This window comes from Phyllostomus discolor, chromosome 1 (assembly GCF_004126475.2).
Source record: "Phyllostomus discolor isolate MPI-MPIP mPhyDis1 chromosome 1, mPhyDis1.pri.v3, whole genome shotgun sequence".
Classification (NCBI taxonomy): Eukaryota; Metazoa; Chordata; class Mammalia; order Chiroptera; family Phyllostomidae; genus Phyllostomus; species Phyllostomus discolor.
Window position 1 is genome coordinate 88,566,279 of NC_040903.2, and position 27,399 is coordinate 88,593,677.

Below are 27,399 nucleotides of genomic sequence, written 5' to 3' on the forward strand. Positions count from 1 at the left end.
TAAAATTAATAATAAAGTTACAATTCACATTATCTAGAAGAAAGGACTAATAAGGTTTTCTCCAGTGTTTATATATGTAATATATAGAAATGTAGATATAAGAAATATTGAAATATTAAAATATCTCTGAGAGCAAGGACTGTGGTACTTAGCCTAGTGCCTCACATATTGGCTGCTGATATCTTTTTAAAATTCACTCAGTAAAATTTGTTGAGCACTCTACTCTGTGCCCAGAAGTAAAATATGAGATGAAGATACACATATAAATAAAACAAATATGTTTATTAAATTCAAGTAAATAATGATCACTCTTTGTCTTGTCAATTTTTATGTAAAATATTTCATCTCCACATTAAACTTAGCATACAATGCCATAAGTTATAGTTTGGTCCCCGATGGAAAAAGTAAAATTTATTCCTGAATATATTGGGTATAACATAGTTTTATATATTTTGAGAAATAACTTTTCTGAATGAGTAAAATTGCCCTCTGGAAAAAAAAGGTTCAACAAAATTTCAAGAGCAATCCAAAGATAAACAAAAGCTCTTTTAGTTTAAACCTCTAATAAAATCTGTGGTGACTAATATATTTCATAAAGCATTTATTGTAAATAGGACAGAACTTGACATGTTAGAAATGAATGTCAGGGGAATAAACTGTACGACAATAAATCAAATTCTCATATACCTTGATGGACCCATTAGGATTGGCTGTCTCATCGGCAGGTTCTTCAGCACTAGGCTCCACCAGCTCAGGTGAGGATAGGTCAGACACACTGTCTACTACCAACTACTTAGAACAAAGTGCATTCTTCAGACAGTTAAACCCAGCAGTTATTATTCAGCCCTTTTAAAAAAAAATTTATTTACTTATTTATTTTTGAGGGGGAAGGGAGGGGGAAAGAATGGGATAGAAATATCTATGTGCAAGAGAAGATTGTCTCTGGCACACCCCCAGCAGGGACCTGGCTCTGAACCAGGAACTGAACCCCCCAACCCACAGAGCCACACCAGTCAGGGCTACTATTCAACTCTAATATCAAAATGATAGCAATGTCATCCAAGAATCAAAGTAAAGTTCAAAATTTCAAAAGCAGGTTTTTCTCAAAATAAGACATAAAATACAGTATCTTTAGTTCTTTTCTTTAAAAAATATGCCTTTAGATCTAGTAGAGCACTTAAGAACAAACTAAAATACTGCTCCTTTATTATGACTTGTGCCCAAGTAAATTAGCTGTGACTTGGAGCAACTGAATATGCAGATGATGCAAACCTTCAATATTTTCTCTTTTATCCACATGTATTTATCCTTATAATTAGTTGTGAAGTCAATAGTAAAATTAGTTTGTGTTCTTCAGTAGTGAGAGGAAGTTGCATCTTACATCTAAATTTCTAAATTTTTGCAAAGTTAATATGTGAAACATTCTTGTATAACAAGACTTTGAGATCTTTGAATGAAAGGACAAAATGTTTGAATCCTTACTCTATACACTTATGCATCATCTAGCATGGTACCTTGTACAGAACAGGTGTTCAAAATACAATTGGTAAATGATTAATTCATTTACAAGAAGTCAAAATTTGTTGCTCATGTATTAAAAGAAATAGGAAGAGTTTTAGCCTGGTAGTTCTATTACATAACAGAATAATTCTGAATTTTACTTTTGAACTAACATCTTAAATAACTTCAGTGTATTAATTTGGTAATACCAGCAACCTGAACAAACATATCTCCAATGGAACAACACAGTAAATGTTTACTTCTCCTTCAACTGAAAGTCTAATGCAGATTTTCCTAGTAGGTGGATAGCATTTCTCCATGTGGTAATTCAGGCAGTTAGCTCTTTTCATTTGGCATTATGCTTTCTCCTGGGCCCTAGAAGTTTCAGCATTCAGTTAAAGTTCAGGAACCCATAGGCTGGAGAATGTATATATGCTGCTTAACTGTTTTGGCCTGAAAATAATGAAATACTTTGGCCCACAGTTCATTGACCAGAATGTGTCACATGGACCCACTTAGATACAAACAGGAGCAGGCTAGGAAATGGTATTTCTACCTGGGGAGATGTTTCCCCAAGACAAATGCACAAAAGAAATGGAAATGCAATTTTTGTAATAGAAAGCAAGTTGTTTTTTGCCAAGGTTTTTTTTTTATGTTTATTTTTTTATAAGCAGAGGACATTGTTAGTCAGCATCCAGGAAATGCTTGAAAAATGTGTATTTCAAGTAAAAGGTAATCTTATGCAAGTGTAATATAATTAGTCAGTTTGGGCAGTCTAACAAAATTTAAAAACTGGTAGTAGCAGATAGTAGGACATGTGAAAAGAATATTGCATAAAAAAGATGAATTGGCTATTTCAGCAGGCCAGGTATGAGGACATAACCAGTCCTCAATTAACATGTTGTCTAGTTTTCAAACTAGACCCTTGGAGTAGGGTCCAGTTTTGTTTAAGAAGACATGTCTGTTGTTGCAGCCACATGGAACCATACACATGTACTTTAGTTACCTGATGATAATGTGTTGTAAAGTGATTATGATTCATAACCTTTTTTCCCACACATACCTTAGCTAGGAGGTGTCTCAGACTTGTAGCGGACTGAAGGGTGTGTCTCAAAGGTGTGCCTTTATTTTCTATCTGCATTACGCAAGTTTTACATGGTGTTGACATTTTAAGCATTCTGATCTTGATTCAAAAGTATTTTTCCTTAACCTGAAAACTGAGTCCAAAAACTGGTGGAAACTGTCTCTATTTTCAACCTGTGGGAAGGAGCATCATCATGATCTCAGAAGTGAGCATCCCTGGTCATGGTTTCCTGGTCTTTCCTCAAACAGGCTCTCTTCCTCACCCACATGTCTTAGCATCCCTGCCTGGCTTTGTGCCATCTGGCCAGGGACTGGTTTCCTAAATCTGCCTTAAACTAGCTCTGCCCATGCTCAGCAGGCTGTTCTCAACAACTCCTTCCTGAGATGATACAGTGCCTCTTAGAGTTCATATTTTTGATAGTTCTATTAGACTCTAGACTTTATTGAGGGCAAGGACCATCTTCACCCTCACCCCTCCCACACTTAAATTGTCTACCAGTGTCTGGCTTATAAAAGAACAATTCATATTTATTGAATGTGCTGTCTAATTACCACTCACTATACTCACTATCTTGGGTTCTGAATTGGGCAGCAGAATCTTGGAGCCAGTGGTAGCCTCGCTGAGCCAGTGGGACACACCCTACATGATCTCCTTTTAGGCTAGGAGGCCCATCAAAGTCTCATCTGCCTTCTACAGTAAGTTCCGACTTTTTTCAAGCCAAACTGTTCAAGTCATAGTCCAGCACCATCATCAGTCAATTCCTAAAACTTATTTGCAAGTTTGAGTTTTAATGTAATCCCTGTCACCTAAAACACTCAGGGCTCTATTTCCTAGCTTCTTAAATCTTTTATTAGGCCTTCGACTAGGCTCATGGTCCCATTGAGGAAGTAGGAAAAAGTCGATATTGAAGGCATCTGGAAATAAAACAGGAAGGATGGAGAGTGAGAAATTTATTTAGCTCTCTTCATTATTCCAAAAGAAACTCCAGCCTCCTTGCCAGTTCTTGGTGCTGACTGAGGTTGTTCTGAGAGAGGGGCTGTGCAGAGGGAGACCCACTCTTCATTCTGTGGAACGGCAGGTAGGCCAGAAATTCGCCTTTGGGCCACTGTCACCCATTGCTCTGTGCCTTGAATTCTCTATTCTCCTTCCAACTGGAGGGACCAGTGTGTGGATCCTCATAGGGCTTCAAGGCCCTGTAAGTATTGGTAGCATGAATTGGTGCCTGAAAACTGGAAAGAGCAAGGAAGGGAGGTGTGTCACGAGCTCCCAACCAGTCGCTCTGTGATCTAACAGGGAAAAAGAAACCCTCTCCGGTGTTTTCCCGCCCCCTCATTTCTCTCTGCAGATCCACAGGGTCTCAGAGTTGTCCGGGACCCTGTGGACTCGAGTCCCAAAGCTCCTTGGATAGCCCGGTCCCGCGCCCGGTAGGGCTCCGCACATTCCACCACGTTCCCGGCCCGCGAAGCTCCGAACGTCTGTTAGACCCTTCCTGGGAAGGTATTGAGACAAGGGTAGGAAACAGTAAGCAGACACCGCCCGCAAAAAAGGCCCAATGGCTAAAACAACTCAACACCCATCACAGGCAGAGGCCGGCTCCCCAAGGTAAGTTGTTTATTCGTCGACGCTTTGGCGATCCTCCTTGGACAGCTGCGGCAGCAACAGCAACTGCGGCTCGGGCCTCGGAACTCGCCGTGCTCTTCCTTCCTCCGCCCTTTCTAGGTCTCCGCTCACCACACCCCTTCCCTCCTCTCGTGGCCTCCACCCTTTTTGCCCTCCGGCCGGCCACGCACACACTCGGAGACACCCTCCGCACTTGGCTACTCACACTGAGGGTAACCCAGCCAACAAGGCACGGTTACCGAAGCGGCGCGGGGATGTGTGCGGGGTCTAGAGGCGGAAGCCAAATGGGGCCATAGTGGCCTGGTACAGCCCCTCTCCTCCCAGCTGCGACCCCTGCCCACTCTGCTTCCGAATTCCCGGTCTGCCAGCAACAGTGACACCTGAGAGACACTGGGCAGTGGAGGCGCCAGGCCCGCTGGACTAGCAGCTGGGAGAAACAGAGAGGGGGGCGGGTCCGCAAGGAGGAGCGGGAGGCGGGCGGAACCCGGGGGCCGCCACCTGACAAGTGACACGTATGCTAACCAATGAACGCCCGCAACTTCGACGTCGGCTGGGAGCCGGAGGCGGGCTCCGCGAGGAGGAGGAGACTGACCTGGCGCTGGAGGCGGGGGCCGGGAGGAGGAAGGGGAGGAGGCGGGCGCGGTGGCGGCGGCTGTGGCAGCGGCGGAGGAGGAGGAGGGTAGCTTACGCCTGGGACTGTGTCTGCCGAGCTCCGCGGCTCTGCCTGTGTGAGTGAAGGAGCGGTGAGGAGAGGCACAGGCGAGTGGCGGCGGGACGTCTCCGGCGGCCGCGAACCTGCGGCGGTGCTCCGTGTAGGGAAGCAGCGGCGGCAGCAGCAGCAGCAGGCGCAGCGGCGGCAAAAGCAGCGGCGGGCGCCTCTCCGCCGCCGGGGACGCCGAGGCGCGGTTGGTGGCACTGACATCGGCGGCCCTGCCTCTCCTCCCTCGCCCCCGGCCCTCCCCATGTGATCGGTCTTAATCCCGGCAGAGTGCGCGCGTGGGGCTCCATTCCGTGGTGTCTGGTCTCCGTGCCAGGGTGGGTGCTCGTGTGTGCGCTTCTCCTCCCCATCCCCCGTCCCCAAGAATAAAAGAAGAACCTAGAGGCGTGCTTGGAAAATAAATAAATAACAATTACACACGCGTGCCCGGAGCAGAGTCGGCGGGGCTGGCGGCGGCGGCGGAGGAGGAGTGAAGGCGGCGGAGGAGGAGGAGGAAGAGGGACACGCGGAGAAGGCAGTAACTTTAAAGCCAGCTCAGAAACCAGACCTCCAACTGAGCGGTTTGCAGCGCGGCGGCGGCGCTGAGTGTCTGGCCCGCCGGTCCGGTCGGGGTGTGCAGTTTGACGGACGAACAGCGCGTCGCTGTACCCCGGCGGCTGGAGATGTCCGAGCCCAAGGCAATTGATCCCAAGTTGTCGACGACCGACAGGGTGGTAAAAGGTAAGCTGCTCCCGGTCGCTCGGGTGCACTGTGTGCCGCAAGCACCCGGCGGCTGGCCTCCCCTCCCCCGCCCCAGGTTCTCTCCCGGCTCCTGCCACAGACCTTCTAGGATATTGTGCAACCCTCGCCCCCCTCTGTGGCGCCCTTCCCCCACGCCTCCCACCTAACCCCACTTGGGGATTTTTTATTTACGGGGGCGTCAGTTGGCAAATGGCTGAGCCTTGGGGAGGCGGCTGCGGGGGTGGCGGTGGCGGGAGGGGGCGCCCGGGGGGTGGTTGCTGGCAGGGTGTAGCTGCTGTGACAGAAATAGGAAGTGGGTGGCTGTTCACTGGCTTGCATGGGATCGGGTTTATGGTTTTCTTTTGCACAGGAAGGGGTGATTTATGGCTTTTAAAAAATTAATATGGCATTTTTATGTGGCCGTGGCTTTCCACCGACTGCCGAGCTCGGGCAGGGCTCTCTCCGCGCTCTATTGCAGCAATTCCCTCCGCGCTCCCTCCCCCTCCCCCTGGAAGGGCCTGCACAGGACTCGCGAGAGAGCGGGAGAGCGTGGTGGGAGCCAGGCGCTCCCTTCAGCGCGGGGCGGGGGCTACCTCAGGCCGTGGGGTGGCGGAGGGGACGCGCGGGGGCGCAGGAGGCTGGGAAGGACCCTAGAACCCTGCCGCTGCCACCGCCGCCCCGGGATTCCCCTGCAGGCCCTAGAGAAAGAAGGACTCGAAAAGCAGTTCTCCAACCTCCCTCGCCCCCGCCAGCCCTCCCCCACGGACCTGTCATTGCTCTTGAACGATTCTCCTCTGGAGCACACCTCCCCCGAGGTGAACTCGCCTCGCTCTCTACCTCCGTGCCTCTGTCACCCCCTGTTTAATGGGCTATTTGATTATCCCACAGCCCTACACTTTATACTCCTAGTGGGGATGGGTCTGGGTTTTTTGGCAAAGAGAAGCTGGGATGCATGGGGTGAAGAAGGGGAGAGGCAGTGGTCTCAATCGCACAGGGGAATCCGCTGTCCTTGTATTCCTTGGTGGAGTGGGGGAGGAACTATCCTAGGAATCCTGGAAGGATGAGGCAATAGAGCAGATCCGCCAGGATTAAGTAGTATCCATAATTCCTGGGGTCAGAATGCAGAGCAAAGCAGGGTTGGGCGTGGGCTAAGCGCAGAGCAGGCCTCTGAAATTGAAAACAAGGCTGACTGGTGTAGTGTGTGTGTGTGTGTGTGTGTGTGTGTGGTGTAAAACAGAGATAGGATCTTATGTGGCCAGAGCTTGCAAGTAGAGTGCAAGGCAATAAAGTCATTTGCATCATGAGCCCTTAGGTGAAGTAACCCAGTAGCCTAGGGACCGTGATAACAGAAGTCATTGGGGCTTCAGAACTGTTCATTGCTTCATTCAGGTTTACTCAGTTCCTAAAGTTTTGTTTGTGTATTCTCTTGATGATGGGGGAAATTGTGGTCTCCTTTAATAAGAAAAATAGAATAAAATATCTTTTGGTTTTATTGAAATATCTCCTACTTCAGAGCAGTATTCATAGACCCATCAAAATGAGGAAATATCTGAAAAAATGACTGGGACTAGGACTACAGATGCACAGCTATTTCTGCAGGCATGGATCCTCCTGTAAATAGTCAATTCAACTTCATTCAAAAGAACTGTTTGTATTAAGGCTTTTTGTTGACACTTAAAGATAACTAAGACTTTTGGCTAAAATATCAGAATAACATATCTCCATAATGTGTGAAGTTTAGTTATAACTCCAATCTGTATATTAAGATTACTTGTTTTCAAAACAGTATAAAACTTGCAATTCAAATGATAGCAGTGAATGGGCCAGCAATTTAAAAAAACACTTATATGCACACATGTAAGATTACATCCCCTGTTTTAAATTACAAGGTATGGATTCTAAATGTACATGTAAAATTGTCATCAAGTGAAGAATGTAAAAATGATTGTTCGTACATTCAGGCTTGTTGTCTTCACTAGTTAATGTGAAAGAGTCCATTCAACCATTCCATGGCTGTTTTGTCTTACTTTTTTTTCAATGCTATATTATGTATATTATTATAAATGGAGCTTTCTATAATAAGTATACACATCAACCCATAATTCCAAAAACTGTATTTACATATTATTGCATAACTGATATGCAAATGTGGGTAATAGACTCAAAGTAGGAAAAGTTAACTTTACATTTGTTTTGATAGGGCTCTCGATGTGAAATTTTGAGTGTGAAATTTATTTACAGAAAAAAAAGTTTTCTTGGCGAATCCTGATTTTTAAGATGGACACACCACCATTAATTTCTCTTATGCTTTCTTTCCATTGTTGGCTTAAAAGGCATTATCAAATGTTGGATTCAACATTTTGTCATACATATGGTTTTTATGATTGGTTAGATGAGATGATAATCAATTTTGATGATTGGTATATATGAAATAGCAGTTCCCCTTGAATATGTATGCACATGCTTAGTGAGTACAAAGTACATGTATAATGAATGGAAAACATTACCAAACAATTTTTACATTAATAAAAATGAGATAAGAGTTCACAAAACCATGACTTCACTCTAAGTTTTGCTAGAACTTCATCTCAGTGTTCTAAAATTGGCTTATTCTTTAATGCAGGGAAGGGATTATCCTTGAGGAAATTTCTGTGCTCCCTAAGCTTTCTCTCCTTTCACCAAGTCCAGTTAGAGGTATTTGCTTACAAACAGAAATAAGAGGTATTTGGATTATTATTACCATGGCTTGCAGTGGCGTTTGTTTACAGTTACCTTCAGGAGTGTACTCTGGTTTTTGTTGTATAACAAATTGCTACTTACTTACAAATAAAGCTGCGCTTGTCTTATGGTTGTGTTTGTAGTAATATGACTTTCTTGACTTGTATTTCCAGAATGCAACTTTAGAATGGTAGGTTGAGTTTAAGTTTCAACTAACTAATTTTTTCCGGTTTGCAGCACCTTCTGGAGTATGTTCAGAGACCATGATCATTTTCTAAGCCTCAGAAATGAAAGGAAATGAATGGCAGCATTGGAGATGAAAACCGTTCATTTAGACTATCTCAGGAAAAGTTATTTCATTTAGCAAAACTAGTACTGTTTCATTTTGACTGTTCTTGGATAAAAAAATGGAAAGTATAAAAATTTAGAGAAAACATTTTCATATTGCCATTTGTTGGAAATCAGAATAATTTTATCCCTTGGCTTTACATTTTTTTAAAGAAGCATTGCATAATATAAAGCCAAAGATGGAGGGCAATACATAGAAGACTGACTACTACCCTCTCCCCGCAACACACCCAATAGCTTGGTTTTTCTCTGCAGTGATGCTCCACAGGCCTTTTTCCAGACTTTGGCTTCTCTTCATTTCTCCCTTCCTGTTCCTGCCTTTAAATCCCTACTGGCTGTAGAACTTTACTACATGACAATTAAATATTTGGAGGAAATTAAACTGTATGTGATGAGTGAGTGCGTTCCCTTGTTCCATACTTGCCCTTCGCTCTGTTCCCATCTTCAGGCATTCTGTAGTTGTTCCCGTACCTTCACCTGAGCTGTTTTTAATGGTAGAAATTCCAGATACCGTGGCAGGTTGTTGAGGGGTGAATCCTTCGGAAGAGTTTTAGGAAGTTTCTCAAAACTCTAGGTAGGGCACTTCAGTGCTTTGTGTCAGGTTGCTTTTGCCTGTGGGGAATCCAAAAAAGGGAGCTTGTCTTTCTGTGTATCATCAGCTATATACTTTTAGTGTAGAAAAAGTATATGTAGGGAAGTTCTAGAAAGATATATAAGATCATATAAGCAAGAAAATGGTAGCTAAGTAAAATATTAAATAAGGATTCAAACCACCAGTTTTCTCGCTGAATGAGACTGGTAACACTACTTAAAAAGAAAACAGATATATGCCATTTCTTTGCAGTTGTCAAGAAGAGCTTATTGTGAATTTATTTTACTGATTTTGTTACCATAGGCTGAGTTATTCTATGTATCTGGTTTTCCATTGAGTATAGTAAAACATCATTAATTCAGGGTTATGTCTGATGGCTGAAGATTACATAAGCAGTTGATATGAAGAAAGGGGTCTGCTAATCTAATTATACTATAAACAACACGATTTGGGCATGGTCAGTATACTTGATAACAAATTCTTTTCAGGATGTAGTGAATAGCATGCAAATTAATGCTGTTAATTACAAATCAGATTGATCCATTCATTACTATAAAGTAAATATAACACAAGTGCATTGTTTTGAAAACATTCTGTAAACTTAAGGCTTAAGGCAGCAGTTGAGACTGGTATTCTAGGAAATTCCAATGATTCTAAAAAGTCATCAACTAGAAGAATTAACATTTAAAAATAATAGTTTTTGGAAATTGTGGAGAAGAAACATAGTTCTTTAAGTGAGCAATGTATTTTAAGGTACCCAGTTAAAATATGAAAAAGAAACACCTTAGAAACTAGTTAGAGATTTATTCAAACACTTGTTTATATTAGTTTAAAAAGATGCTTTTATACTTATCTGGCAGGAGAGATGCCATGATCACAAAGGTGGTTTTCCCAGGTCCAGGCTTACCCATTGCACTCCAGATGTGCTGGCCCCTGTGATTTCTCCCAGTGTGGGAAACTCGACTGCATAATCTGTGGTAGTGGGGGACTGTGTTCACTCTCTCCCCTGGAAAAAATATGCTTTTAAAAATCTCTTTCTCTGTTTTTACTTGTTATTTTAGAGACGAAAAATGATACATTGTACATTTATAACTTTTAAAATGTCTTCATAATGCTTTTCCTTATTTATTTATTTTTTTATTTTGTGTTAGCCCTGTATAAAGTTGAAACTAATTAGAAGCCAAATACACAGAATCCAGTTAAAGTGACCTCATTGGAAAACGGCATTTTTTTTAGACATATTGTCTTTTTAGCAAACCCAGTTGAATTGCCTTTTTGAAAGTTTTGTGAAGATATTGGACACTTCCAGGACATTAAAGAATGATAATGATTCATAATATGGAACTTTGATAAATACTAAAAAATAATTTTTTCAGTTTTTTAAAACATTTTCTTTTTCTTTTAAGATTTTATTTATTTTTAGAGAGGGAAGGGAGGGAGAAAGAGGGAGAGAGAGAAACATCAATATGCAGTTGCTGGGGGCCGTGGCCTGCAACCCAGGCATGTGCCCTGACTGGGAATCGAACCTGCAATGCTTTGGTTCTCGGCCCACGCTCCATCCACTGAGCTATGCCAGCCAGGGCTCATTTTTTCAGTTTTCTCAGCAATGTTTTGGGTAGCATTGTCTTGCCGTTCAAAAGGGATATAGTGAGATTTTCAGTTGCAACTTTCTGTAATTCCACTGATATATATTATAATGTCACTGGCCACTTTTCTCATGTAAAAAGGCAATAATTATACTCACCAGCACTTGTGAGAATCAGAAGATCATCAAGTGGGATTTGAGAACCTGAATGGTTACATTTGGGCCACTTGCCTGGGGATGGCAGTTCAGTCACTGCTGACACAGAGTTACAGATGACAATGTGCTAATGTATTTTCAGGGTCACTCACGAATAGTCAGACCATTAATGTTAAAATCAATGAATAGCTTGGGTCTACAACAGTATGTGGTGACACTTGTTTTATAGTTGAAATGGAGACAGAATAGCTAGAGGGGTTGGTCACAGGTGGGACTAGATGGTAGGTAAGTGTAAGCAAATTCTTTAGCAGAGGTGGCTCTCTGGATTTGTAACTGTCACTCCTTTTGGTATATTTAAGATACCACTTTTTTGTATAAATTTTGCTTTACTGAACTACCAGCTATATATGTGAAACAGTTTTATTAGGAGAAGAAACTTGTATCTCTGTATTTAGCAGAAATACAAATTCTGAAGATAAATGTTATAACCTGGTTTGATCTTGGAATGAGGTTCACTAAAGGAAAACTGTTAAGCATTGCCTTCTATTCAGGTAAATATATACGTAGAAGTAGAAATAGCATAGTTGTCTCATAAGGAGTTGTTATTTACTATAATTTTGAAGGGTGTTACTGTAAGCCTTTGTCATTATCTATAGTGACCCATACTGTTACTCTGGTTTGAGGATTTTGTTAACTTCTAGCAAAAGTTAAAGCAAAAATTTTAGCCAATGCTTCTTAAACATTCTAATTAATTAATTAATTAATTGGAAGGAGGCTGCAGAGAGAGAGAGAAAGAAAAAAACATTGATTTGTGGTTCCACTTATTTGTGCATTCATTGGTTGATTCTTGTATGTTCCTTGAACAGGGATTGAACCTGCCACTTGGTGTATCGGAATGATGCTCTAACCAACTGAGCTACCCAGTCAGTGCTCCACTCCTTTTTAAAAATAGTCATGAGGCAGGAATGATGTAAGCACTGAACAGAATTTCAGTTTTTAAATTAAGTCTTTAGTAGTCTTGACATTTTCAGCCCATGTTATTCTGTAATATTTTCATCTCCTGTTCATACAGGCTGTATCATTGATAAACCGTCAATTATATTTCATATAAGAAGTCAAATAAAACATTTCATATCCCTACATAGCTAGGTGTTCTGCATAATGTCTTAAATAGATGAGCTATCAACCTGATATTTAGGACCTGTTGTTAGGAGCTCAAATTCATTTTATAAATGTACACTCAGGTAGCTGAAGTCTTAGATATTAAAAATATATAAATACAATACTGAAGAAGTAGTAATCACTTATTAAAATGCTGCATTTTTGGAATTAGATGGATTCTTATTGAGACCATCAGAGAAAGGAATAGAACTTTGTGAGTTTTTTCTTTTTATTCCTCTAATCCATGCTTTTGTCTCACAGCAAACTATATTATGACTATTTTAAAACATGGTCTATCTGACTATGAACTTCTGTCTCTTGCAACTGGAAATTCTGCACATGCCCTCTAAAAGCAAAACAAACAAGTAGATATCAGAGATTTATGTTAATAGCTGCCTTCAGATAATGACATACCACCTTAGGTGTGTGTCAATTTCAGGCACTTTCTCCAATTATGAAACTAGAAGAATGATGGTCAGCATTCAAAGAGAAAGTTTTATTTGAACTAAATTAAAAAAAATTCCATCAGATGTAAGATTCATATATTTAGAGTCTCTTACATTAACTGGACAGCCCCGATTTTTATTTTTGAGGGGAGGAGCTACTACTTCTGATACAAAATGTTTAGTTGTGTCTATGTAACATTAGAATGTTTTGGAAATTCTAGTATGTCAGTGTCTAATCTATGTCTCCCAGGTTGCTGCATATACTCGGAAGTTACATAATAATTTTTGTTAATATGCATATTCAAAATTTTCATTTGGGAAATATGGTCATTGAACCAGTGATGCCAGCTCAGTGCCTTATTATGTACTGAATGCACTCTTACTGAGTGGCCTGGGCATTGCAGAATTCTCATGTGCCCCCTGAAGCAATAAATGGAGAAAAATTGTGTTTATTTTTAGTGTACTAAGTTCTGATTCTTTGTAAATGGTTCTATGTGGCGACTGTCTGGTTAATTGCTTCCTTCTCCAGTCATATTAGGGAATGGAGTATGAGAAGGAAACATCAAAAAGGTGACATAGTTAGATTGAGAGCAGTTTCGTTATTTGGTCATTGAGACTGGCTTTGTGCCAGCTAAATTTAAAGGGCTTTTCAGCTTAGCATATTAGCTTCAACCTTAAAGCTCTCTTTCAGTTTCCTTGTATTTTCCCTTAGGTTGATCAGTTTTTGACAAGTGGAAAAGATATGTTAATCACTCAGTGTTTGATATATTGGGTGACTAATGTATTTTAATTATTGTCCATAGTTGGACTTGAATAGAAAATGACCTGGCAAATTTCATGGAAAAAAAAAAACAAACAAAACCAAATAAAATCCTCTTTTTTTCTTCATATCTCAGCTTATCATTTTCTGTAATGCTTTTGTAATCCAGAAGTGCCGCCTTGACCAACATAACCTCTTGGCCCCCCAAAACATCATTGGATGCTATCCAGTGGGAAGATATATGGGCTAAGGGAAGTTAAAAAAAAAAGGTGGCACCAACTTTGCTGATTCCTTATATCACCTAAGTGGACTTTAAGCCATCCCTTGACATTTGTTTTTAAACATTTTGTAAGCTATTCCATTTTCTCAAATTAAAAGCACAGTATGTTTTCTTAAAATGATGGAACCTGAGTCAGGACTTCCAGTTTGTGTTGTTGCTGTTGTTGTTATTATTAATTTGCTTTTTTGCAAAGGAATTACAAGTTTTTTTTATTATTAAACCTGACATTGTTGCTCTGCTATGCATATTTAATGCTAATAAATTAAAGTACACAAATATGTTCTCTGTGTGAGTCTGATTATTTGCACAGTAACAGTTTTCATTACTTAATTCTCATCATTCAATCAGTTCAAATGTCACCTCCTCTGGGACTCATATCTTGATATCTTTAATTGTAGTAAAGGGACTCAGTTTCTCACAGAAGATACCTTGAATAGAGCATGTTGCTGTGATTGTTTGTTTATCTCTTTGCCTCTCCTCCCCATTAAGGGGAGAGCCCAGGAGAGTGGTTCCGTTTATCTTTTTATCTTTAGCCTTGGCAGAGTGCCAACTAAGGAATAGGCATTTGGTGCATGGTTGTTTAATAAAAAGAGGGACTTAAATTTTTCAATCACAGGGTTCTTTTCTGTTTGAAATTTTGTGGAATTTAAATCATGGGCAGATCACAAAAATCTGATGAGTTTCTTGATTTGTAAGTGCCAATTCTATAGACAGGTTTTTTCACATGAGTCTTGACATGCTTTATTTTATTAATTGGAATTGTTTTTTGTGTAATAGCCAGCCTGCAGAAGCACACCTAGCTGGAGTGCCTTACTCAGGGAGTGCTTGGTTTTCAATGGGTCAGTGTCAGTTAAAGGGTGCATGGGTCAATCTTCTCAAAGGTGGGCAGTGTTTTTTTTCCTCAGGAAGACTCATGATAATACCAGGTTGGGGGGTAGCTATTGTGACAAGCATCTGAGAGGCCCAGATTGAATTTCACAATTATATAGCTTACTTACAAAAAATGTGCAAATGCAAAATAATAAGAGTTAATACACCTGGGAATCAGAACAGAGATGAAAAACATACTGCAGGCCCAGATATGAGGATGTCCATGTAATAGGAATAAAAAGATCTTGAGGCCCATGGCATGAGTACAGGCTGCTTGTGAGTCAGTTTCCTGGATGGTGTGTCTATCTGGTGAATGAATGGTTTGAAAAAAGCCAGACCTGGGATGACATCAAGAGGGAGGCAGTGTGGTGAAGCACCTGCTGTCAGCCCTATTCTCACAGAGGACCATTGGACCTGCACTGGCCCAGACTTGGTCATATGGCCCCCATTAAAGCAGGCCATCCAGGGCTTTCCAGGTCTGGTATATGGGCCAGTATTTAATCTGTCAGCCTAGTGCAGAGATACTTTCCTTTCAAGGAATTAAAGACTAGGGAAAGTCTAGTTTCCTACATAAAATCATCTTATTGTCAATTTCTGTTAATTTGCATTCGGCAGTCTGGAAGGAATCTGTCTGTGGCCCTGACCTGTGGTCACTATTCTACTTGAGTACTCTGTCTCCTTCCACATGCACTTCCAGAAAAGGTTGTGAGAAATTTGGCATATGTCAAGAAAAAAAAAGAACCCCAACCCAAGTGATAAAGACTTAAAATTGCAACAACTGAAAGATTATTGTCTTAAAAAGAAAAAGTTGAGTGGTGATTTAACTGGATTTCAAGTATTAAGTTTCTTTCACAGTGGATTACACTTAGATGTCCATCACCACTGTCAGCTGAATAAGAAAAAACACTATTTGGACACATCAAGGATTTAGGTTATTTTTTTTTAATCAGTCAAGGACATTTAACACTGGCATGAATTGTGGGGATCTTCTGAATGGAGAGAATAAATGATCCTCATTTATTTGGGTAGTAAATGTGATCTTAATCCAAAATCACAAAATTTTGAAGCTGGAAGAAACCTCGGAAATTTGTCTCCCCATCTGGCCTGGAGTCAGTCAGTCCTCCACTTAAATACTGGGGAGAGGAAGTAGGGATACTGAGGGAATGTTTTATTTCTTAACACTTGCTCATGTCTCAGCCTAAGCAAAACAAATAAATTAAACTCTTAGAATTGGAAGGTGCACCAGAAGTCTAGCTCAGGCCATACCCAGTGTGGAATTTCTGTTTGCCTCCCTGATGGATCGTAATCCTGTTGCTGCATGAACACGTTTAGTGGGAAAAAGCTCCCACTTCCCTAAGACTTCCTGCTGTATCCTGGCCTTTTCTGTTTGCCAGAATGTTTCTTCATGCTTTACTTCCATCTGATGCTCTGAAGTACACATTTATTGTTCCTACCATTGCCCTATAGAGTTACATAAAATGAGCTTTGCATCTTCCACAAGAAAGCTTTTTGGATAGTAACGACAGCTTTTATGTTTTCAAGTCTTCTAGCTATTCCCCACATGGCATGGTTTCTTGGTCATTTGTCATCCCAGCAGCCTTCCTTTAACGCCACATCACATTGTTAGGGTCTTCTGAAAATGGAGAAGTGAGCAAGGGTTTATCTTGGCCTGCCTTCTTCTGTGGAACCTTTAGCACCTTGGACTTGGGTGCTTCAGTACTCTTGCTTTGCCGTTCTGTGTTTTTGTGTTAACCTTTAAACTTCATGGAACTCAAGTCCTTCACTGGTGGGCCCAATCTAGAATTCTTTCTATGATGTCCTTTGGTTGAATGAGGACTGTCACTGTGATGCATTTACTCTTCATACCCTTCCTATTGCAATTCTCTTAGTTGTATTTTCTCCTGTTCCTCTACAGCTTTAAGGTGTCAAATACCTCATCTGCTTTATATGTAAGAGCTTTCCAGAAAACCTGGATAGCAGATGCACTTTAACAGTGATTTTCTAGAGGACTTGCTTTCATTTTTCTTGCCTTTATTTGTAATACAGGCAAATAATAAAGACAGCATGATAGCATGACACCATGGTGGTGTTAGCAGGGTAATTGAGGACAGGCCAGTTCCTTTGTTTACTTTTCAGATCACACCATGAAGGCTGCTCAGCATCCCTCTTGGCCAGAGCTGAACCTGCATCTTCTGCCTGCTCTTACTTCTGGCACCCAGTCCTCAAAGGTTGTTGATAAACAGCTCCTAAGGCCATTGAATTTGGCTAACCCAGTGAGTTCAGCTGTAATTTGATAACAAGCTTAAGTTTCACTGAGGCCTAAAAGAGGTCAGTGGCTTCCAACTGTGGTGTCACAACACATTTCTGTGTTACACTCAGCTGTGAGGCATTAACAGCTACTGATAACGTACAGAAGTTTGCAAATGTCTTACTTTAAAATGTCTACGTGTAAACTGGGGTAGATTCAAGTTTACCCATAAAATTTTACTTTCACTTGCATTCTCATGCAAGTTTCTCACACAGGAGAGAAAGGAATGGAGCTGCAGCTGTCATGGTGGGCATTTTGCATTGCTTGTAGTCTTCTTGATCTTACCCATATTCCCTTAATCATAGTGGAAATTCTACATTCTTGTAATCTGTGACAGTGTTTGCCATATTCCCAAGTGAATATCATGTGATGGGGGAAAAAAAGCTGAGACTTAAGACTAGAGAATACACTTGTGCTAGCGAGATTTGTGGATTGAATAGGTCATGTAACATGTTAAGCACCTCTGGGAAATTGCAAAGTACTCTGATATCTTCTGTTCTCAAACATCTTCCAGGGGCCATGCTGGAAATTCAGTGGTTAGTTTCTTTATTTAGGATAAGATTGGCCACCTTTGATAGAAGTTGCTAACTAAAGTAATTGACTTTTAAAAAAATAACTCAGTGTAAATTACCACAGCTTTTTTATCCAGTCATATACTGATGGGCACTTGGACTACTTCCAAATCTTGGCTATTGTCAATAATGCTGCAATGATCACAGGGGATCATGTATTCTTTCTAATTAGTGTTTTGGGGTTCTTTGTATATAGTCCCAGAAGTGGAATTACTGGGTTGTAAGGCAGTTCCATTTTTAATTTTTTCAGGTAACTCCATACTGCCTTCCACCTGGCTGCACTGATCTGTGTTCCCACCAACAGTGCATGAGGGTTTCCTTTTCTTCACATCCTTCCCAACGCTTGTTTGTTGATTTATTGATGATAGCCATTCTGACAGGTGTGAGATGATATCTCATTGTTATTTTAATTTACAGTTCTCTGATGATTAGTGACATTGAGCACCTTTTCTTATGTCTCTGGGCCATCTGTATGTCCTCTTTGGAGAAGTTACTATTCATGTGCTTTGCCCATTTTTAATTGGATTGTTTGCTTTTTTGATGTGGAGTTTTACACTTCTTACAAAATTTAGGTATTAAACCCTTATCAGATGTATTGGTTAATATGTTCTCCCATTCAGTAGGTTGTCTTTTCAGTCTGTTGATGGTTTCCTTTGCTGTACAAAAACTTTTTAATTCTATGTATTTCTATTTCTTTATTTTTACTTCTTTTTGTTTCCCTTGCCTGAGGAGATGTCAGAAAAAATATTGCCAAGAGAAAACATCCCAAGATTTTATTGCCTGTGGGGTTTTTTTTTTTTTTTGGAGTTTTGTGGTTTCAGGTCTTAAATTTAAGTCTCTGACCCATTTCAAGTGTATTCTTATGTATGACATAAGAAGGTGGTCTAGTTTCATTTTTCTGCAGGTATCTGTCCAATTTTCCTTATCTGAAGAAAACCAAAATACTTACCGGAAAGAATATATTCACCCCTGTGTTCATTGCAGCATTATTTACAGTAGCCAAAATCTAGAAAGAGCTCAGGTGCCCATCAGTAGGTGAGTGGATAAAAACGCTGTGGTACATTCACACAATGGAATACTGCTCAGCCGTAAAAAAGAAGGAAATCTTACCTTTTTCGACAGCATGGATGGATCTGGAGAATATTATGTTAAGTGAAATAAGTCAGTCAGAGAAAGATAAGAACCATATGATTTCACTCAGATGTGGACTCTAATGAACAAAATAAACTAACAAATGGAATAGAAACAGACTCATACAGAATACAGACTGACAGCTGTCAGAGAGGAAGAGGGTTGGGGGCTGGGTGAAAAAGGGGAAGGGATTAAGCAAAGGAAAAAACCCTCAAAGACACAGACAACAGTATGGCACAGGGGCATAGGGGATTACTAGAGGCACAGGATGGGGGAGGTATGAGAGATCATAGCAGGATCATAGCACTTTGGGTGGTGAACACACAATTCAATATACAAATGATGTTTTATAAAATTGTATACCTGAAACCTATATAATTATATTAACCAATATCACCCTAATAAATTTAATAAAAATAATTTAGCGAATTGGCTAAATTAAAAAAAATTACACTTATAGCCCTGGCTGGTGTAGCTCAGTAGATTGAGCGCGGGCTGCAAACCAAAGCATCGCAGGTTTGATTCCCAGTCAGGGCACATGCCTGGGTTGCAGGCCATGGCCCCCAGCAACCGCACATTGATGTTTCTCTCTCTCTCTCTCTTTCTCCCTCCCTTCCCTCTCTAAAAATAAATAAATAAAATCCTTGATACTTAAAAAAAATTACAGTCACTTGAGGACATTTTTTAAAAATTGATTTTAGAGAGAGAGGAAGGGAGAGAGGAAGGGAGGGAGAAACATTGATTTGTTTCCTTCTGTAAGCTCCCTAAGTGGGGATTGAACCTACAACCTAGGTAGGTGCCCTGACTAGGAATCGAAACCATAATCTTTTGCTTACACTATGATGCACCAGCCAACCGAGCCACACCGACCAGGGCTGACTGAATTTTTTATTTTTATTTTGGGTGGAAATGAATTTAGGAAAAAATCTGTATTTCAGGAGCATTTTTGAGACTGAACTTTTATGTCACTTTTAAAATCCATATCCCATGCTTCTTACAAGTGTTACTCAATTTTCTATACTGCTCCTGCAAGTATGACATAACTATAATATTCTAATTGGTAAGTGGATTAAATAATCTATCATTGAGATAAAATGTTGAAAAATATTATTTCCTTTATTTGCTATTTATACTTCCATTCTCTTCATGAATGCTTCAGAGTTTTACTGCCAACTACTTGCTTGGCTCTGTGCTATGTTTTGGGGGCTTCAAATGAAAAAGGCACTCTCTAAAGATTATTGTCCAGCATGAGGGGGTGAAAGAAAATCACAGTATAAGTTATAATTATTTTAGTAGCACAAGGTGCAACATGCTGGGGAGTACAGAAAAAGGAATAATTAACTGTCTTCATAGACTTAACTTTCATTATTTTTTGCAAAAGTAGGTGGAACCAATATTAATTTTTCTGTGCGAGATATATATACACACACACACATATATGTGTATATACGTGCTCATACAAACACACATACACAAGGTCTGTCTGGAAAAAGTCCAGCCATTGTTAATACAATGTGAATGGTTTGCATGACATCAGTGTAACTTGGGAGCCAAGGACAGTGGACTGGAATGTGCATGTGTGAACAATGATGACTTCACTGTACTAGTCAGTGGGAGCAGTAGACGCTGTTGAGTGAACATGTGTACTGTGTAGCCCTTATTCAAAATTTGTGAGCTAGTAGAGCATGAATCTGCACCAAATTTTGCATTAAGCTTGAACATTCCTCTATGTGGAAACTATTTGGATGATTCAGAAGGCCAAAGCTATGGGCAACTGGTGATTGGCAGTTTCATCACGACAATGCCTCTGGCTCATGCATCATGTCTTATGCAGTTTTTGGTGAAACATCAAATCACCCAGGTTACTCATCTCCACTACAGCCCAGATTTGGTGCCCTGTTACTTCTGGCTTTTTCCAAAACTAAAATCGCCTTTGAAAGGGAAGAAATTTCCAACTATTGATGAGATTCAGGAGAATATAAAGGGGCAGCTGATGGTGATTCGGAGAACTGTGTGAGGTCCCAAGGTGCCTACTTTGAAGGGGACTGAGGTGTCATTGTCCTACGTATAGTGTTTCTTATATCTTTTTCAATAAATGTTTCTATTTTACATACTACATGGCTGGATACCTTCTGGACTTTGTGTGTGTGTGTGTGTGTATTTAGGATGTGGGCTTATTTTTAAATGAAAGTGGAATAAAAAGTGCTACAAAAGGAGAGATGGGCCTTTTTATCTGGAATTCTGTGGTTATAATTCATCTGTGAACCAGGTATATAGAATCAATCATGTACTCTTAAAGGTGGAAGTGACTTTAAAAGTCAGCCAGTTTAACTAGCTTCCAGAAATGTTAAATGGGTAACAAGCTTTCTTCTGCCCCTGTCCCCTAGTATTTGCAGTAATCCAGAGGCAGCATGATATTAGGGAAAGAACATTGGTTTACAGTTTGACAAAACTTGCATTTAAATCTTGCCCTTTCTGTGTGCCAGCTGAGTGTTCATGGGAGTTATGTAGCCACCCTGAACCCACTTTTCTTACTGAAAAGTGGAAATGATCACTAGTGGTATCATTGCAAGGTTCTTGTAACTGTGAGAGGGATTGTTAACCATGACAGGGCTTAAATTAAAGAACCTTCTATCATGTTAGGTATTGTTATTTTATTGTTGGACATCTCTTTTGAAAGTGCAGCTTTCTGCTTCTACAAGTAACCTGTATTAAAGTACAATACTCCCTCATGCTACACAGTCAAATTCCATTATAGTTTGGGGACCTCTGTCATTCTTCTTAGACAGCTTGGCAAAAGTCACCAGTGACTGTCTACTTACTGGTTTCTATGATATTTGACATGAAGGGCTACCTCTTTGTTCTTGAAACATTGTCCTCATTGGCTTTCCTGGATTTCCTCTTTCTCTGATTTTTTTTTGACAGCTCCTCTTGACTGAGTCCTACGTGTTGGTATCCATTTATCCCTTTACAAGTTTGTCCAGGCAATTTATCTCCTTACGCTCAGAGGATTGACTGTTGCTTATAGGTTGATGATAAACACATCTGTATTTGCAACCTAGTCTTTTTTCCTAGAATTTTCTCTCAAACCTCGTATACAACAGTTGCTGTGGGTAGGTACGGAAAGGCCAAAGTGGGGTATTTGTTTTCCTGTGTGTCCTGTCATGGGCAATGTTACCACCACTCATGAAGTTGATTAGACCAGTTCAGTCCAGGTCTTTTAAATATTTGACCTACTGTTGCAGTGGTGTCCCCACGTCAGTCTCTCTGCTTTCAAACTTGCCCCCTCTCCTACTGCAATTTTGCTATGGCAATATTGTCACTAAAGTGATAATTTAAAAATGAATACCTGATTTATGCTAATCGCATATTTGGTGGTTGATCTTTTTTTTTCCAACTGATTTGTGGGAACTCTCTATATTATTGAATTCAACCCTTATTGCATGACTTTTGAAAATATTTATAATATAGCATACTTCACACTGTACTGAATTAAGTCTCTAATTTATTACAATGTAAATTCTTAAAGGCAGGAAGAACTTTTTTTATTCATATGTGTATTCTGAATGTTTATCTGTGTTTGCTGTATATAAAGTTGGTGGAACTAGTGATACCTTCCATGGCTTTGTATTTGCTTTACTGCCACGTGGAACACTCTTGCTTATTATTGTGTTCTCTTTTGTGTGAAACTTGTCTGATCCCCTCAGGCACAGCGCTCTGCAGTGCTCCACATGCTTGGTACACACAGTGTATCACAAACATTTGCAACAAGATGTTCTCTTCAACTGTGAAGTCATCCAGGGGAAGGGCTCATCTGCTTCATCTCTCCAGTACTTAGCATGATGCCTGGCACATAATTAATCATGTTACCCCCCCTCCCCACCCCCTGCCTGGCATCAAACAAGTTGACTGTAAACTCTGAAATACATAGCTGTTCACCACAAAAGTATAATGATATTAGTACTTGCTCCCCCTGCCCCCCGGGCATATACTTTTTATCAATATAGCCCAAATTGAATTGCTTTTTCTAGCACCCTTGATGTATGGAACACCTAATCTCACCCTCCTCACCAGGACTTTTCATGGAAACCTGTAAGCCAGGTCTCCTTCACTCTGGGTTTTACAATTATTTTATATAATTCTAAGCACAAAATTTTGAAGTAGCACATTTTGATTTAATCAAGTTTACCAAGTTCTTTGGTTCTAGGCTTATGTAGCTCTTGATTAAACATCTGGATTTTTTTCTCTCTTCTTTTTAGTTATTTGCTCTAATTTATGTCCTTATTAGATCTGCATAGGCCTTCACCTAAGCCTGGCAACCAAATGAATTTTTGGAGCCAGTCAATCTGGATGAGGGAGTTCATAAAGCTTTAGTTTAGGTTCTGTGTATGTAACATGGGAAAATAATCCTACTTGTGTTAGTAAGAAGCTAGTGGCTTCTATAGAAAGAAGGGGAGGTGCTTCAGTAATTGTCCTTAATCTTTTCCTTACATAATTAATGTATAATGTATTTTTCTATAGCTTGACTTTGGAATAAGAAATTAAAAAAAAGAGTCTAATGGTTTTGCCTACCCTGAGATTATTTTAAAGTTTGTCATTTCAGGGACTGGAAAAATAGTTTTTATTAAAGAATAATGACTAGAGAGTTGGTGTGTTTATTACTGGCACATGTTTGGGACTATGTTATTTCACACAATTATATTTGAAGGGAATTCTGTTAATTTGTCAGCTACTTTGCTTCTCTGTCGGATCTTGTTCAAAGTAAATACGTAATAAAGTGCCTTTATATATTTTTGAGCTTTCTGTCCTAAAAATTTTAATGACATTAATATGTATGCCCTGCACATACACTAGCTAATTTTATCCTTCCAATAACTCTGGCTAGGGGAGATTCAGCACCTCTTCAAGGTCACAAGTGGTGGAGCGGGTATTTGGACTTCAATCTTCACTCCAGATCCCAGACTTTTACCACCATAACGTTAAGTTGAAGTGCATACAGGGCCAAATTCATTAGGGAGTATGTATTAATTGATAGAAAATAAACTTTATTAGGGATTTTTTATATAAAATATTGGTGGTCCTGGAAGTTATTTTAGTGAGAACATAATTGGCCTTTTCTGTGGGAGGAAAAGCTAGCACTTTTGTGGAGCAGGTATTTCTGCTTCTTTGTTAGAAATATGTAGCTGAGGCTTACAAAAAATCGGACTAGACTCTAAACTAGGCTTTACTTGGCCATTACTGACCTTATCATGGTGTTATAAGACAGACTAATTTAAAACATAAAAAGTGCTTTATGAGTTACATGAAAAATACATTTTTATTAGACCTTGAGTTTTTCCTCTAGGTTAAAAGTGAAAAAAACAACCCTCCAAACTAGTGCTAGCTGTTGTATGTACTGGTGGCCTTTGTTTTAGAGATTTTGCTTCTTTATATTCATTTTTATATTTTTGTCACTAAAGCAAATAAAGGAAGCCACACATAGCTAAAGTGAAAGCCACTTCAAGGAGACGTCACATGAAACATTTTGAGGAGGGAGTTATGTGGTTTTATTGTAACATGCAAATGTGAATTGTTTTAAGATCAGAATTTTCATTTACAGTGGTAAATGAAAAATTCATAACTATTCTGTACTATGGTGGTAGTTTAGGACCAGCCTAGTTGTACTTTCAAATAAATGTTGTAATTATTTAAAGGAAAGGAGTTATGATTCCGAATCAGAATTTTAATGCTGTCTGAGGCAGGTGTTTAGAGAAACTTATTTCTTTTATTTATTTATTTAAATATATTTTATTGATTATGCTATTACAGTTGTCCTGTTCCTCCCCCCTTTATTCCCCTCTGCCGTGCACACCCCCTCCCACCTGTGTTCATGTCCATGGGTCTGTCATTCATATAAGTTCTTTGGCTTCTCCATTTCCTATACTATTCCTAACCTCCCCCTGTCTATTTTCTAAGTACCATTTATGCTTCTTACTCCCTGTACATTTTCCCCCTTTCTCCTCTCCCCTTCCCTGCTAATAATCCTCCATGTGATCTCTATTTCTGTGATTCTGGTCCTATTCTAGTTGTTTGGTTAGTTCATTTCTGTTTTTTTTTTTTAAGTTTGGTTGTTGATTATTTTGAGTTTGTTGTCATTTTTAATGTTCATATATTTGCTCTTCTTTTATGTAGATAAGTCCCTTTTTCTTTATTCACACAATTGCTAAACACATTTCTGATCCAGATGATTCTGGTTTGACTGACTGAGAAGACTGTGGTTGTGAAGTAGTTTCAGGTCAGGCTCAGGTGGAATGAAAGATTAGCACCTTGCCTTGATTCCCTGAGTCTGTAAATTCAGAGAGCTCCAATTTCATACTGGCACCTCTGACTTTCCCTTCCTTCATGGCTAATATTCTGTATGTGGAGAAATCTCTTCCCTGCTGGAATTAGCTTGGGTTCAGATTTTCCTTTCCTTTTTTTCCCTGTGGCATTTTCGTAAACCTTGGACTTAAAATATGCTTTTTTTTTTTTTTGTGAAATGGTTGTTTAAAGATGTTCTTTAACACATAGAAGACAAAATTGAATAACTTTAATTCTTAAATAGGTATACAACTAGGGTGTTTTATTGACAGTTCTTATTTTGTTAACTTATGTATATTGAAATGTAAGTTATTTCATTGCCTGAAAAAACAAAATATACATTACAGCTTTCCTGCTGTGCATGTTTATTTTAGTCCTTGGGTCAGACCTTGTGTGAAATAAGCTTTACCTTTTAAGGAAATTGATACTGAGATATAATTATGCCCAGTGTTGTTTATTGTACACACAGATAATTTGAATGTTACTAGTGCAGGAAAAATTGTCAGGTAAGTTTGTATTAAAGTAGGAATAACTAAATAAAATAGTTAGTGATGAATTATTTCATTCATTCCATGTATGAACAATGTGAGAAATACATAAGAAACATGGTTGGATACAGCTGTTTAAAACATAGCTTGAACTTGTCCTAAGAGTGAAATTGTAAAATAGAATACTAGTGTAAAGAGTACTTTTTTTTGAGAATTCCCCTAGTAAATGCAACTTCTGAACTCACTTCCCTGTTTTTGCCTTTTCTTGAACTAATGAGGGAGGCTTGCAAATCTGTAGTACATTCCGGGCTTTAGAATTTTTTCTTGTGGAAGAGAGGCATGCCCCTGGAGTCCCATTCGGTCACAACACTTGATTAAAATTCAGTTGGAATGGACGTAAGTGAGATCCAGTATGCCATTGCTTCTATAAATTCTTAAAACAAAAAGGAAATGTGCATTTAAGTTGTTTTCTGTACATCCACTATTTTTAATATTTTCCCCTTCATATGCTAAATTGTGTATTATGGAATTGTGTACTTTCCTTCTGTGCAAGGTTTATAACTGTGGGTTTTTGTGAATGATTTGATTTATTTCTGGAAGGATGGGATTGTCTCCAATAATGTATATATTTGAATGATCTTGCAGTTATATCATAATTATGTTATAGATAAAGGTGCCATCTGGTCTTGAACTTGTGTCTCCTTTAAAGAGATAGCACCAGAAATGATATTTTGCTTTTGATTATTTGGCATGTATTCAAAACATTACTTTTTTTCCTGAACTGCTATCAGCTGCTTTTTAGAAATTTTCATTAATGAAGAGAATGAGTAGGAAGAAAGCCATTCCTTGTGGTCAGGGTGATAGTGCGGGAGCTAGAAGTGGTGGTGTTTGTAGGCCACCCTTAGTAGATTTGTGTTGCCATGCAAGAAACTTTTTTTTATGCATTTAGCTTAGAACATGGCATTCTGGACAATTCATCATATGCTACTTGTTCTTATTTCTGATGGAATCTCATCTAGAATATTCAGAAAGAAGTAAGAGAAAGGACTGAAATAGTAGGATGATGGCACACCATCTTCGTTCTTCACAGACCTGCCTGTTTCTGTTTTAGAAACACTGTACCATTTTTTTTTGCTCTCTTTAAATTGGACCCATTTGGATTAAAATTAAATTTATCTTTATAATGTGACTGGTTGGTTTCAGTTATTTTTAAAAACGCTGTTTTTTAAAAATTTCTGTGGCAATCCATTTGAGATGGTTAATATGGAAACCTGATTTACTGCAGAGTATTTTGTGGATCAGAGAGGGTAAATAATCTGTTTATGATCAGAGAGCTAATCAGCAGTAAAGCTGATATTCCTAAACAGAACATTTAAAAATTATTTTGGAAAATTTTAAACACGTAGAAGTTGAGAGGGCAATTAACCCCCATGTACCTGTCCCACAGATTAATGATTGAGATATCCAGATTTCCCTGTTTGCTTTATTCCATCTTTTTTTCCTCTCTCTCTCCCTCGTTCTCCCTCTTCCTGTCTCCCCCTCCACTCCCTTCCTCTTTCTTTTCTTTTGCTTGCTGAAGTGTTTTAAAGCAGATCCCAGATACCACGTTTCAAATGTGCAAATTTTGACTTTGGGACAAACGTTTTATCTCTGTCTCAGATCCTCTTAGGAGAGAATGACGTAATATGAAGACTGTAAACAAATAGAAACCATACTTTGTAAGAGAACAAGTTTATATGTCCATTCAGTTTGCCCTTCATTTATTGATAAATTAGCAGTGAAACAGCTAATACTTTTCGAGTGCTGATTCTAAGCTAGGAATAGCCACTCCTGCTTCCTGCCTCTTGGTTCACGTAGTTCTCAATAACTCTGCGCTCAATAATCCTTTCTTGTGGGTTCAAGTTGCTTTTTAAACATAGGTATCTCTTTATGTAAAAGTAAAATATTTTATATTGTACATTACCTTAAATAGTAACACCTTTTCCACTCCTCACCCTTAATAT

At 39.5% G+C, this 27,399-nt stretch overlaps 2 protein-coding genes and 1 non-coding gene across 4 annotated transcripts in view; 2 read left to right on the forward strand and 1 right to left on the reverse strand.

The window, feature by feature from the left end:
* Window positions 1-851: 851 nt before the first annotated feature.
* On the reverse strand, window positions 852-5,272 carry LOC118497103 (extensin-like). Its single transcript, XM_036010780.1, has 3 exons — window positions 5,236-5,272; window positions 4,410-5,177; window positions 852-4,069 (listed from the first exon to the last, which is right to left on the reverse strand). The coding sequence occupies exons 1-3, from the start codon at window positions 5,270-5,272 to the stop codon at window positions 3,942-3,944; spliced, it is 933 nt and encodes a 310-aa protein (XP_035866673.1). The 3' UTR covers window positions 852-3,941.
* The window catches only part of PPP3CA (protein phosphatase 3 catalytic subunit alpha), a 312,840-nt gene continuing 290,268 nt past the window's right edge, over window positions 4,828-27,399 (forward strand). Inside the window, exon 1 of one of the 2 annotated variants that reach the window (XM_028506578.2) lies at window positions 4,828-5,642. In XM_028506578.2, the coding sequence (XP_028362379.1) occupies window positions 5,585-5,642 (58 nt within the window). In that variant the 5' untranslated portion in view covers window positions 4,828-5,584. The remainder of the gene's footprint in view (window positions 5,643-27,399) is intronic. The other variant, XM_028506579.2, reaches the window with a different exon arrangement.
* On the forward strand, window positions 10,146-10,309 carry LOC114493460. Its single transcript, XR_003684135.1, has one exon. It is a non-coding gene; the product is annotated as a U1 spliceosomal RNA (small nuclear RNA).

Excerpts from the sequence above, each read along its gene's own strand:
- LOC118497103 (XM_036010780.1), bottom strand. The coding sequence starts at position 5,272 with ATGGGGAGGAGAAGCGCACACACGAGCACCCACCCTG. Across the intron at positions 5,178-5,235 it reads ACACACGAGCACCCACCCTG|ACCGATCACATGGGGAGGGC; the intron begins GCACGGAGACCA and ends GCCGGGATTAAG. Across the intron at positions 4,070-4,409 it reads TTGGCTGGGTTACCCTCAGT|GGTCTAACAGACGTTCGGAG; the intron begins GTGAGTAGCCAA and ends CTTCCCAGGAAG.